The sequence below is a fragment of the Crocodylus siamensis genome, chromosome 15 (genome assembly GCF_052110815.1).
Source record: "Crocodylus siamensis isolate JL-2025a chromosome 15, ASM5211081v1, whole genome shotgun sequence".
Taxonomy (NCBI): domain Eukaryota; kingdom Metazoa; phylum Chordata; order Crocodylia; family Crocodylidae; genus Crocodylus; species Crocodylus siamensis.
Window position 1 is genome coordinate 4,828,024 of NC_143409.1, and position 14,963 is coordinate 4,842,986.

The 14,963-nt window shown below is 42.2% G+C and overlaps 1 protein-coding gene across 1 annotated transcript in view; it reads right to left on the reverse strand.

Annotated features, from left to right (window-relative positions):
• MAP2K1 (mitogen-activated protein kinase kinase 1) overlaps positions 1–14,963 on the reverse strand; it is a 54,909-nt gene that overhangs the window by 24,984 nt on the left and 14,962 nt on the right. Inside the window, exon 2 of the mRNA XM_090028748.1 lies at positions 2,607–2,817. Coding sequence (XP_089884874.1) covers positions 2,607–2,817 — 211 coding nt within the window. The remainder of the gene's footprint in view (positions 1–2,606; positions 2,818–14,963) is intronic.

The following is a 14,963-nucleotide window of genomic DNA, read 5'->3' on the forward strand; positions in this document are numbered from 1 at the left end:
CACTCGGGACGGATGGTGTATGTTCCTGTAGATCTCACTAATACTGACTGCTCACACGTGTTCACATCATCCAGAACCGAGCACCTCTGTTCTAGATCCACAAAGAATAATCACCACTTTGTTGGCAGTATGCTGGAGGCATTTTCTCCTCAATTTAAAAACAATCAAAAAAAGAGAGTCCATGTTAAAAGAAAAGCAAGTTAAGTTTTCCAACCTGAAATAATGATCTTTTGATAAAAAAAAAATGAAATTGTAGTTAAGACAAGTACATCAAAGTATTAAAACCAATTACGCATTGTTTTCTGACAACTGCAGTTGTAGAGAACCATTAATTACAGCATGAAAGGATAGCTGATGTTTGGTATTTATGCTTTGGATTTTGCTCTCATCTTTTTGTGAAATTCTTCAGTAAGAACATTTTACTTGGATGCATTATTTATGTATTTTATTTAGTTACTGTTGATGGGCCTACTTAAAACTACTTAAGACCATCTGGACTGAAGATAGTCCACGACTGAAATTTAAAAGGGAACATGGAAATTTAAAAGGGAATATAGGTTAGATGTCAGGAGGCGCGACTTCACGGTCAGGGCGGCTAGGGTCTGGAACCAGCTTCCAAGAGAAGTGGTGCAGGCTCCTACCCTGGGGGTGTTTAAGAGGAGGTTAGATGAACATCGTGCTGGGGTCGTTTGACCCCAGTACTCTTTCCTGCCATGGCAGGGGGTTGGACTAGATGCTCTGCTCAGGTCCTTTCCGACCCTAGAAACTATAAAACTGTCACAAGGCCTACTGACTAACAAGCAGCTGCAGAAAGATGTCTGCCCAGATGTTTGCAAAGCAATGTCCCAAGCATGTTCAGTGAAAAAACAAACTCCAGTTAAGCCTCAGGCATTTTCATTAAAAACCATCATTTAACCACATGAATCCGTATCTTAATGGAAACTATAAAGTTATTACTTCAGTAGACTAGGCTTTCCTATAGGCAGAATAAGGTGGGTTTCTTTCTTTCATAAATGGGCAGATCTGGGGGAAAAGTCTATGGATAAGAGTCCTACTGAGTTCATTGAAGAAAAGCTGTAGCTCAGTAAACAAACACCATCTCTTACATGATATTAAGTCAATTAAAACTTCAAAATTACAAAAATACTGAGCTGTAGTTTCCTGTAAGTGTCACATCGTGGGCAGGGGGGAGAAGGGGGGAACAATCCCATGCAAGAGACCTTCACCATCTATACACTTTATCTCCCACCACTCAAAAACAGCCAGCTCTCCGTTTCACACAAATTTGACAGTAAAGCATCAAATAAGAGAGTCATCACTGAAGACGGCCGATAAGAAAGCATGCATTATTCTCCTTTTTATCAAAGTTCACAGGAAGAAAAAGTGGTATTTTCTTCAAAACTGTCTAAGGAAAAATTAAAAATATTTTTTCAGTTCTCAGCAAAAAACTTGTAACATTTCCACTCAAAAGGTAAAAAGCTTAGCTTGGGAAATTCCACGGTACTTCACAGGATTCAGAATTTGAAGAAGGTCTGGTGCCCCATCCTCTGTAGGCTCGTGTCCCTGACGGGACTGCATTTCCCATGATGCACCTGGACATCTCATCTTGCTGAAGCACCACCATACCTTAAGATAGTTAGCCAGGTTAGCCTGAAGTCAGGCAGAAGGCAGGACTGGGTATTACCTTAGAGACTAATTTGTTTAGGGAGGCATAAGCTTTCACAGGCAACTATCTACTGTTTCATCACATCCGATGAAGTTGGCTGTAGCTTACAAAACCTATGCTGTCCTGCACTAGCTGGTCTCTAAGGTGCCACCCCATCCTGCCATCACTCAAAGTATTGAAGTAGTCTCAGTAGGGTGCTAACAAACCAAATTATTAAATGATATATCTGATAAAAGGCACAAAGTCATGGGTTTTGTTTTGCTTTAGCTTCAGGGCAATCTTCTTGCACAGCCGGAAAAACTTTATGGGAGGACAAGTGTGTAGTGAAAGGGCTCTTTCTGCAAGGCACTGAAGGAGCAGAGGGAAGAAAGCAGATCCATTAACATTTTTCACTCCTACAGTACAGATCTTGATACTGCAGTAGAAACCAAAAAGTAGGCCCATTTCTATACTACAGGACTGTGGAGGATGTGTTTAGGGGAGAACCTCTCACTACTCCTCCAGCCCCAAGATATTTCCATCCTTAAACCCCCGCAACACACACACACACGCTTTGTAATTTGTTACAAGTATTGTGTGTTAATACTGAGGTCTTGTTATGCATTTAGCCACAGAAGACAATATTTTGGCCAGAAGTAAAATACAACATACACCTCAAAAATACAGAAAGATAAAAAATTGGAATGGATTACTTGGCCTTTCACTGGTAACCCAAGGAATATATGCCACCTCTGCAGGCTGGATAAGTGGGAGGTAAAGAAATTTAACCTCTCCTGTTTTTAGCAGGCATTTTCAATTGCCCTGAAAGTAGATTCTCATTGTCACTTTTTGATGGGTGTAAGGGTTGCAATTCAATTGAATTAATTCAACATATTTATTTAAAAAAAAGCTTTGAAAAGGCATCGTTAAAGCCTTTTCCTACAGTCCCCAAGGCTCTCACCTTTCTTGCCATAATGAGGCCAGAAGGTTTGTGAGATACTTTGAAGACCACACCCCCATTTCCTGCTCCCAGCTCACTGATCTTCTCAAAATCGTCATCCTTCAACTCCCCAACTTTCTGCTTCTGGGTAAGGAAAGCTTCAAGACGTTTGCGTTGCTGTTCATCCAACTCCAACTCCTCCAACTTCTTCTGAAGTGCTTCTAAATTTGTCCTGTACAGCACAGAGAGAAAGAGCACTAAGTTGATTATTAAAGCTTTCAGAGGGGGAAAGAAGTACACCACTTTGTGTGGCCCTGAATCTCTGCAGTTACATCATCATCTAGGCTCAGGGCCATGTTCTCCAGCATGCGCACCACACAACCATGTCCTTCCTATATGGAAGTAGCAACATATTTTAAGTAGTATTCTAAAATGAATAATGTAAAACAGGAAGAAAAATGTATTGCTTTGCCATCTTTGAGGCACTGGCCCAAAATTGTGTCTGATGTAATTTCATTACCAGAGTGGGCTCAGTGATTCAGCACTGCTGATCAATGATTTGATGAATCACACCTCAGCACAAACTATTCTGGGATTCAGATGTTAAGAGGAGGTGCTTTGCAACTTCATGAGAATTTGTCTAAATGTTTTAGCCCCCAATCTTCATGTGCGATTATGTAACTGACAAACCATTTAAAACCTAACACATGGCTTCTAATGAAAATAAAGCATTGACTCTAAAATAGAGTAATTAAATCATTCAAAACATGCATAAGGGAAGAAAGAAACTTAACATGTGCAGTATGGGAATAAAATTGTGTTTGTTTCAACAGAACCCAGTCAAAAAGGTTTAAATTCCACTTGTTCTTGTGGTCAGCTACACGTCACCAGTTTGATTTGCAGGGTCAGCTTCTCAGTTAAGAGCGGGAAAGAAAAGTAATTATTTGTTCCAAGTCTTAACAGGATGTCACATCTGAACAAAACAGTATATCCAGACAGGCATCCATTCAAATATACAGACTCCTGCTTCCAATAACAACCACAACGGCTGCATCAGCAAACTTCTAAGGCCTCCAATCTTGCTCAGCCAAATTATAAAGTACTTCTCAACGTACAACCACAATGGACTAGGTGCTGCTGGGTAAGCACTCCAGGGACCGGCTCCCAGTTCGATAGAGTAAGGGTGGCCAGCCTGAGGCACAAGTGCCACAAACAGCACAGCCATCCTTGGCGTGCTGCATATGGCAGACTGGAGAGGAGACCGGCAGCACGACAGCAGATAGGGCAGGAAGCTGAAGGCAGAGCAGGGAATTGGGCAGGGAGCGCGCAGCAGGGAGAAGAAAGCAAAACAGCAGATCAGGCAGAGGAAGGAGATCGGAGTGGCACTTGCGGAGAGAGCCTCTTGCAGGCTCAGATCAAGCGACAAAGAAATTAGTCCTCACTGCCTTACAGCATACACCCCAGGTCCCTTGTTAAAAATCCTCCCTAGTGAAAGAGAAGGATAAAAGCCTACAAAGCCATCACCAAATATTAGTTCATCTCGAGCAGGGCCAGGGAGGTGATCCTCCCCCTCTATGCGGCACTGGTCAGGCCGCAGCTGGAGGACTGCGTCCAGGTCTGGGCGCCGCACTGCAGGAGGGATGTGGGCACCACGGAGAGGGTCCAGAGGAGGCCACTCGCATGATCAGGGGCAGCAGGGCAGGCCCTACGAGGAGAGGCAATGGGACCTGAACCTGCTCAGCCTCCACAAGAGAAGGCTGAGGGGGGATCTGGTGGCCTGTTACAAGCTAGTCCGAGGGGACCAGCAGGCACTGGGGGAGTCCCTGTTCCCCCGAGCACCGCCAGGAGTGACCAGGAATAGCGGTCACAAGCTGGCAGAGGGGAGATTTAGGCTAGACATCAGGAGACACGACTTCACGGTCAGGGCGGCTAGGGTCTGGAACCAGCTTCCAAGAGAAGTGGTGCTGGCCCCTACCCTGGGGGTGTTTAAGAGGAGGTTAGATGCACATCTTGCCAGGGTCGTTTGACCCCAGTACTCTTTCCTGCCGTGGCAGGGGTCGGACTCGATGATCTGCTCAGGTCCCTTCCGACCCTACAAACTATATTGTTTAATTTCAAAACCATACCCTAGAGAAGAACGCACTTTATGTTCCCAGCAAAATGCCGACAAATTGCCAGGCTGAGAGAACGATTCTTCAAATAACATTGACAAGCGATCCTAATCTAGCAACAGGAAGCATCAGACTTGTGACTTTCCCTATGTTATGTATGAAGACTTGTCCCCAAGGACAAAGACAGTTCCTAAAAGCCCACTGCTTGCTTCCACAGCAGACTTGGAATTAACATCAAGGAGGTGTAAGCAGCTCCAAGTAAGAGCCCCTTCCTGAGAAAATGCAATTCAACCATCAAAAGCAAAACAAAACCCCCCCCAAAAACTGAAAGGGTCTAACACTTCTAAGTCTTAATAGCCCTTCTCCAAACCAGGGTCAATCTGAAGGTTTGAATACCACTGTATTCCTATACAAGTTAGCAGTTTACGCAGCCAAGTGAAACAAGGCACAATCAAGGCAAGCTTAATTACAAGCTATTAGGTAGACTGCATATAGAATATGAAGATTTTTATTCAGTATTGATTTCTGTCCTCTTTTGCAATTAATTGAAAATGTTTCAGCTCAGCCAACAAATTCGTTCATCCTCTCTTATCCACAGGGTGTCAAACATACATTTTCCTCACTTATCAAGAAGTATCACATGCACACAAACAACTGACCCTGGATAAGAAGGGAATTGGTGAGGCTCTGCTCACCAAGGCAGCCCTGGGGGTCACAAGAAATAATGGCCATAAGCTAGCAGAGAGCAGATTTAGACTGGACATTAGGAGTTACTTCTTCACAGTTAGAGTGGCCAAGGTCTGGAACAGGCTCCCAAGGGAGGTGGTGCTCTCCCCTACCCTGGGGGTCTAAGAGGGGTTTGGATGGGCATCTGGCTGGGGTCATCTGAACCCACCACTCTTTCCTGCCTATGCAGGGGGTTGGACTCAATGATCTATTGAGGTCCCTTCTGACCCTAACACCTACGAAAGTGTAATTTTGCAAGACTCCTCAATCCTACAGGCTTGTTTACATGGTAAAGTTTGCCCGCATAACTATAATCGTGACAGAGTCAGCTCATTATGCTAGAACAGGTCCCTGTGTGAATGCTCTAGTGATGATTAAAAGCCATTTTATTCCAATACAATTACCCCACTTCCAAATCACTCTACGTATAACAAAATAAAGGTCACTTTTCTTGAAGTCATAGAAAGTTAGGGATGGAAAGGGCCTCAGGAGGTCACATCTAGTCCAACCCCCTGCTCAAAGCAGGACCAGCCCCAGCTACATCATCCCAGACAAGGCTTTGTCCACACAGGTCTTAAAAACCTCCAGGGATGGAGACTACAACTTCTCTGGGTGACCTGTTCCAGTGCTTTACTACCCTCCTTGTGAGGAAGTTCTTCCTAATATCTAGCCTCAACTTCCCTTGCTGCAGCCTGAGCCCATTGCTCTTTGTTCATGCATCTTCCCTCAACTGAGAACAGTTCAGCTCCATCCTCTTTTGAACCCCCTTCAAGTACTTGAAGCTTGCTGTTATGTCTCCCTCCCCTACTTCTCTTCTCCAGACCCAATAAGCCCAGTTCCTTCAGCTTCTTCTCACAAGTCATGTCCCCCAGCCCTCTAACCATTTTTGCTGCCCTCCACTGGACTCTCTTCAATTTGTCCACATCTTTTCTGCAGTGGGGGGCCCAAAACTGGACACAGGACTCCAGATGTGGCCTCACCAGTGCTGAATGGAGAGGAATAAATCACTTCTTGCAACCTGCTCACAATACAGCCCAGGACGCTGTTAGCCTTCTTCACAACAAGGACACTGCTAGCTCATATTGAGCTTATTGTCCACTGCAACCCCCAGATCCTCTTCTGCAGAGCTGCTGTTTAGCCAGTTGGTTCCCAGCCTGTCTCGGTCCAGGGGACTTTGCACTTGTCCTTACCAAACCTCATCAGATTTCTTGTGGTCTAATCCTCCCATTTGTCTAGGTCTCTCTTAATCCTAGCCCTCCTCCCCCCCAGCATATTAACTACTCCCCGCAGCCCTGCAAACTTGCTGAGGGTGCACTCTATGCCAACTTCCAGGTCATTGATTAAGACATTGAACAAAACCAGCCCAGGACTGACCCCCAGGGCACTCTACTTGATACTGGCTGGCTATATGCCTGCATGCATGAGAAGTGCTTAGAAAAGTTCAGTTTTTATTGAGTGTACAAGGCCTCTGGAGACAGCTTGGGGTGGGTGAGCAGGAAGCCAGCCCTGGATGCCTGTACTTTCAAAGTGTATGCATCAGTACATGCAATAGAGATACATGACAAAGCAATGGTAAGTGTATTGTTTCCCCTGCTCCCCTTCCCCCATAGTTTACTCCTGCTTCAAGAAAAAACCACATACTCAAGTCTGTTCTCTTATTGCTAAGCTTTTGATTATAGTGCTTGGCTATTTGACTAACCTATAAGTTACAAACACTTCAAAAGGCCCAAGACACTCTGGCTTGGTAAACAGACATAAGAAGAGTGTTAGTATATTCCCTTTGAAAATATGAGCTGCCTGTTCCAGTGTTTACACTTTTGGGTCAGGTGCAGAAACTGCTTGCACCATTACTTAAGTGTTTATGGTAAGGTAATAAAGAAAAAAAAATACTTAATGGTTTGGGGAGGAGTTGAGTAACCCACAGGGGCAAAAGAACAGGTTAAGAGACTGTTTAGAAAACCTGGACATGTACAAGTCCACAGGGCTGTCTACGATGCAACTGAGGGTGCTGAAGGAGTTGGCCGATGTGATTGTAGAGCCACTGGCCATCATCTTTGAAAACTCGTGGCGACTGGGGCAGGCCCTGGATGATTGAGAAAGGGCAAATATAGTGCCTATCTTTAAGAAAGGGAAGAAGGATTCAGGAAACTACAGACTGATCAGCCTTGCCTCAGTCCCCAGAAAAAAATCACGAAGCAGGTTCTCAAGGAATGCATTTCTAAACACTTGGAGGAGATGATGATTAGGAACAGTCAGCATGGATCCACCAAGGACAAGTCATTCCTGACAAACCTGAATGTCTTCTGTGATGGTGACTGCCTCTGGATGCAGGGAGAACAGTGGATGCAACATAACCTTGACTTTAGCAAGGCTTTTGATACAGTCTCCCACAGCATTCTTGCAAACAAGCTAAAAGTATGGGCTGGATGAATGGACTCCATAAGGTAGATAGAAAACTGGCTGGATCGTCAGTCTAGTATCAGGTGGATACTAGACACTGCATACATATAGTCTCTAACAGTTTAGAAAAATAGTCCATTAAGATATACTTTAACTGATGTGACCTTTCTACATGAAGGCATCGATTTCCTGTCACATTCAAGAGGCTAGATTTTCAAAAGAGTTTAAAGGCAAGTGTTCAGCACCTACAATTAAGGCCTTCCTTTCAACAGAGTTCAGATCTTGTTTAAACACCTAGGGCAGGATTTTTAAATACTGTACACCAACGTAGCATAGAAGCACAAGCTTCACTGTGATTTAGTGGATCTGTGTTCCTAAATCACTTTTCCACTTGTGAAAATCATGCCCATAAATAAAACAGGGAGATTTTTTTTTAAGAAGTTCAGCACTCAATAGCTCCCACCATGATATTTATATGCAGGTTTTCATAACAGATTAGTACCCACCACACTGGCCTCCAATTTTGGTTCCTGTGTGGGAGCTGAAGTCTTTAGCATCTCCTGATAAGACCAGATTTTCAAAATTCTTTTGGAAATCCTTTCCATGAGCTACTTGCTATGAAGGTGGGTAAAATCCATGTCTTAATTTATAAGCACCGAGGTAGAATTATATTTGCTAACAAGACACCAGCTATAAACCTGCTATGTTAGGGGCTGTTGTAAACAGAGGCAAGAAAATGTACCAAGGCAACTCAGGGAACTAGAACTATAGAAACTTAGTGTGAAGTTAATTTTCACTACCCTTTTTCCTCTCCAGAAGAGAGACTTCCTGGATTTAGCCAGCCAAGAGAGATGTCTGAACGTGTGATCCAAAGCAAACAAGTACTCTCGAGAGTTCATGCATGCTTATGCTGGCAAACCCAAAGGAGTTTGGTTACGTAAGAGTTTAAGTAATGGAGCCCTCTTGCAAACACCTTTTAATGTGTTTGTGTTAAACCCTGTTTTATTTTATGATGTTCCTCATTTGCAGCATGCTTGACTTTTGCTTAAGAAAGCCAGAAATGAACATTTGGACTGCTGATATATATGAGGTATAATATGAACCAATCCTTTGTTGAAACATTCTTCATTAACAGATTTTAAAGTGCTTTCAAAAAGGTAAATAAGTAGTAGCCTCATGATTCTGACAGTGATTAAAATTTCTCTACTTGTCTAATGTGTGGTTATGGACATCAAAATTAACATAACTCAAGCTACTTTGGCTCTATAGTCATCTTTCTATTCAGGATCACATATATTTGTGTGACAAAAGCTATTGCTTTTACTTGTTAACACAGCAGAACTAATAGAGATCTGAGAGCAAGAGGGAGATTCTTCTTGGGTTCTACAAAAATCACAATTGTTCACCAAGTTCTGACTGCAGAACCTATTAGAAGTATTGATACGCAAGGTAAGGAAAAATTAGTGTTATTTTCAGATCCTAGCTTGAGTTTGCAGGACTAGAAGGGACATCTTTTTAACTGTAAACTGAGCACATTTTGAAGACAAGTCACTGAGAAAAAAAAATGAAATCCAATCAACCCATTTTCAGAGTCACTATTCAGAATATAACTGCAATGCAAGTGACATGCTAGTAACTAAGCGACAGCAGATTCAGGTATAGAACTCAAATCCCCATGTTCCTGGTCCTTTACTTAAAAGTACTAGATACTACACCTTTCAATTTTAAACAAGTCAAAAAGGAGTAATATTCTGGTCATCTTTGATAATTTGGTTTCAGTATTCCAGGGAATCAGAAAGATGGTAAACCTATGTCATGGGCATCATAAACTGCCCTTAGGTCCCTACCGATTCCCAGATGGCATCCAGCTCTAGATCTGGTAGCCAAAACAGCAGCATCACATTGTAATGTGCTGCTGATTTTTAAATCTGCCACAAGCCAGGAAGGGGCCCACATCTGCATATAATGAGAAATATCCAGCTGGAAGGGGTAGTCATTTAGCATTAAAAAAATGTCTGGGTGCAGAATCAATGTTGATGGATGCCGTATCTTTTATATACAATGCCTATTCAAAAGACAAAAAGATACTTATTAAAATGCATCACCATTACTCCATGCAATCCTGGAATAGTTTTCACTGTCAAAATGCTAAGTCTTTGCCAGAGTTCCATCAAAGCAAAAAATAACCAAACCATCCCACTCTTTCACTGTTCCAAGTATTACTTTGAAACAACAGGTATCATTTCATTAATTTATATTACTTTTCAAACTGAGTGCATATTAGACACTGCATTAGTGAAAGACTCCAGGTTATTGAACACAATCAGCTAAATGGAACATTAGTAAGGTCAGCACCGTTTTCATCATTTATTAAAGGCACTCTGTAGTTTCACACAGAATATTTAGTAAACACATTCTCAACTAGGTAGTGGAAACCAGTATACATAGTTCATAATTAACCCAGCCAGAGCCTCACTAGAACATGTAATGTCTGAACAATCAGCCTGGAGGTGCTAGGTCTGTAAAATGCTTTCTGGGACAACAGAGGACAGAGGAAAAACAAAACAATAAACGAAAAAGAAATCTACAACTGCTGCCCCCACCCCGCAATAGGACTTATATTGGAAATGCAGAAGTACAAAAATACATACAGGTGTATTGAAAATACAAAATAGATGTACCTTTTTTTGTTAAAGCATTTCCAGTATAAGTAGTTCACTGCAAGATGTACAACTTAAATTAAGATGCATACATGAAGGCTAACTGAAGGGCAGGATTTCTCTGCAAGGTTCATATCTGGTTTACTTTTCAGGTTTAAAGAGAACAGCAGCAGGTATCCATTTCTTACTAACAGAAAATAAAAACCTTCCAGTTACTAGAGTGAGATTCTCATTTCCACTCCAGCCCTTTTACATCAGGGAGGAGTCCAGCTCTGTCCACAGAATGATGGGAAAACAGTATAGGACATTCTGCCCAACACCTCCCCTTGGAGCCCATGCCATACATGGTGTTGGAAGCATGACCGGGATTGGGACATGTCTGGACAAGGGCCACATACAGGTCTTAAACTTTCTACCTAGTAAATTCTCCCAGTAGAGAAGAGAAGTTCTCCCAGGGGAAACATGCCCCTTTTGGGAGAAGATCTTCCAGGTATCAACCAGTCTAGTCCAAGAAGAGAGTGAAGTAGTGAGGCAATGCTCCCCATGCTTCTCCAAATGGGGGGCTGCCTAGTCAGGGGAATGGGTAGGGGCATTGCCACCCATACATGAATTAAGGTGCACACAGGCTAGTCCAGGAGGGGACAGGATCAACAGGGTAAAGTTTCTACCTGCTCAGCCAACCAGGATCCTCAATCCGAGGAACTGGGGCAGGGGCAGCTGCCACCCCCAGCAACTAGAGCAGAACAGCACCCAGACCTGGGTCCCAACCTGGTAAAGGCACAGAAAGCGAGGAAGAGGGTGCAGACCATGAAAGATTTCTACCTAGGGAAGTTTGAGACATTTCCACTGGTAGAAATGAATGCCTGTTTATTGCCGGGATCACAGCATGAAACTTGTCGAGATTTTGCTCAGGTATATAGCTTAGATGACAGCCCCTAAAGGAGACGAACTTAGAGTCCTTGAAGCAGCCCACAATTTGGAGGGTGCACAGGTGGCCACAAACTCTCTGGACTGTAACACCGTTAGGTAGGCAATGCAAAACAGTTCCATCCTATGTACGCAGTAGGCAGGAAGGCAAGAGAGGCGAGGGGATCAATTCCATCCCCTTGTTCATGGCTGAGAGTGAAACCATGACAATAAGCCAGGGACCCCATGCTGCAATATGTCACAGTAACCTTGCTCTTTGGAGTAGTTGAGAGACTGGGAAGAAGACTGTTTGCTGCTGCTTTCTTCGCTATGTCACAATTTAGCCCTGGCAGGAACAGAAAAGTGCTTTCAAGGCACGCTAGCAATAATGCCATATACATTAATGCAAATAAATGTACTTCTATTTAAGAGGGCAAGATAATATTCAATTCACTTCTCCAGAGGTTAATACCATACCACAATGTTAATACTCGATTAATGTTCTTTAGTGTGCATCGTTATCACAGACTGTTCTGCCAGAAGACTTCAAATATTTTCTATAAAGTTACACATTTTAGCTTTGTGCATTTATCAGTCTAAAAGCCAATTTGGTAATTGCACAAAAGGCACCATAATTTTCACATCTACTGTCACCAAAGGATATAGGTTTGGGGGTTGTTTTTCGGAACAGTGACAGCAATGCTTCTCCAAGCACCTACACACCTGTCAAATAGTAAAAAAAGTAGGCAGCTCACTACATCATTTACATGAACAACCACAGTCAGGGAAATTAAAAAAAAAATCCGTTAAGATCTTGAAAACAACTTATATATTTGAAAAGAATCTGGATTCAATACTGCACCACTACACTAAAACTGAGTAAGAAAAATTTAATTTACTTTTTCTCTCGCAAAAGAGAAAATAAAGCAACAACTTATTACTGTGTTACAAGTGCTTCTTCTGGTGGTGACTGTCTCTTTACTTGTAGTACAGCTCAAAAAGTACAAGTCCACTAAAGAACATCAGATCCACAATATTTAAAACCAATTACAGAACAGAACGAAAATATAATTATTCCCATTTTATTTACTGGGGAAAATTAAGCATTGGAAAGTGACAGCTCGTTTGAGGTGCTATATAAAAAAAGCGTTATGAGTGTTATGTTTTCCTTTGGTGGAGGTTGGGGTTTTTTGGACTTTAAAATGTGAAACAGGAGCCATCTTTAGAGAGTCTAACATTCCATTAGCTCATATTCAAGTATCTTTTCCTAAAAAGTAGTTATTTAGAATATGCCAAAATGATCAATCCCTACCCCACAACTGAGAGGAAAAGTATAGGCACCTGGTCAGAAGTGGACTTCACGGTTTGCTCCAAAGTCCTTGCGGTGGCCACCTATCCAGGAAGCAATGCACAACTAAGAGCCGACAAAAACCCATGTCCTACTGACAAACAAGAAACGCATTCAGATTTTTTGAGGAAATCCTCAATCATTAGATTCCCCACTTGTGTAAAATTAGTATAGCAGCACTAAACCACTGAAGCTACATTGATTTACCCCAGCTGATCTGCTAGCATTATATACAAACTGCCACTACATCAGTCATTAGAGAAACTGGGTGTTTTTCTATTTGCTCAAGCAGGCCATTAAAAAAGGGTTAGCATCCAAAGCTGCCAGAAGTTCAGACACCTCATTACTGGAATAAATTAGGACACATTTTCAGGTTCAATATTATCAGGAAACAAACACTATAATTAGGACCAAAAAGGAGACAGCTCTGATTAGAGTTCATTTCCTCAATAAGTAAAAGGGAAGTCTGAGGGGGAAAAAAAAAGAATTAGCAAGGCACTCTTTCTGAACAGTGTTCCTTCCCCAGAAGGAGATAGATCCCTATTCTTAACCCCCCAAAACCAGGAAGATAGACTTCAATTTATTGGTTCCCTTGTCCTTTCTTCTTGGAAAGCCTTTGGCAACCAATGGTGCAAAATAAATCTGCAAAAGCTTACTATATTGGACTGAAAGCCCAGTAATTCTTCCATCTTTTTTTGGGGGGGCCATAGGTTTACCAAAGTCATGGAAAACAATTAGGCCTTGTATTTTTTTAAGCAGGTAACACTGTTAGCAACATGAACTAACCAAAACCAACAAGAGAGCAAGCCACAGGAAAAAGTAGTCACAGAGACTGGTGAGGGTGCAATAAATAAATATATATTCATCATTTACTTTTGCCTGGTTGATACGAGCTCCTCAGAGAAATCTTCCTGACCCAAGTGCCAAGCTCAAGTTTGCTATAGAGTTTTTGAAGAGAGAGGACATAAAGGAGAACATACACTGAACACTCAGTAAAAACTCAGATTTTCCCTTTACCGGTTACCTGCTGGCCTCCTAGTGCTCCTCTACTCTCCCTCCCCCCGACCTTGTACAGAAACAATGTGTATGGTTCCCAGAACAGAAAACTGGCTTACTTTAGACAGAAACATCCCTCCACAAGGAGGTACTAAACTAGTACTACTGCTGCAGAGGACAAACAGATCTGACAGACTGCAGCAACTGAAGGAAAGTGCCATTAACTCATCTGTGTTTACAAAAGTCCTATTTTCCCCATGAGCAAAACCAAACTAAATTAAAACTTCATTCTCTATGTAAAAATAAGAGATTAAAACAGGCATGATAGCAAGGAAAGTTTCTTGGCCAAAACAGCATACAAGTTTACAAGCAGGCATGTCTTTGCCACTCTGGATTGAAAGTTGCAGTAAATCTCTAGGCTCCTCCCCTCTTTTTGCAGGTAGATGTAGAACAGAGTAGCATGAAAAACTCTTTTACTCAAATTAACGCTGGTATTACTAGTATCCATAGTACTGGGTGAAGTCAAGGAGAGCTGAAAGCATGATTCACTATCTCCACTGTTCCTTGCTTGCATACTCTGCAGAACAGCTGGATGCAAAAGTCTGAAGTCCTTGGTGAAATCTGTCAAAAGCTAAAGAGGGCAGGGTTTCCAGTCTCTGAAATACCAAACAAACAATCTCAAACTGCAGAACTACATCAGACTATAACATATTTCAGTGAGACCCTACTCATCTGACATTTGAAATAGGGTAAAATTTAGAAATCTCACTAGAGGGGGAAGAAAGAAGCCCTGAATGCAAGTCAAAAGAGGCTTATCCAGGAGTATTCAGCATCAAAAAGGCATTAGCCAAACCGTTTTATTATAGCTCATAAAGATCAAGATACAGTCTTCACCAAAACAGTGCTGGAAATTTGCTGAAATGACTCAGTTATAGGCAACCCACTTCAGAGACTCCTCAAACCTGTCAAATGTGTTGCATGGGAAAAGGATGCAAGTTGTTACATACAGTTACTGTTTCTAGCTAACTATACACTTCCCAAACAACCTAATTTGCTTCAAATTATTTTATAGTGTGCTTCAGTTGTGCTAATTAGCCACCTTCAGAAGATTACAACCAGCGGAGAAATATTTTTATCCCAGAGTGATTTTAAAAATATAAAAATACCCAGGGTATACTGAATGTATGGAGGCGATTGTTACTGTAAGCTCTTCTTGAACGAAACTACTGAC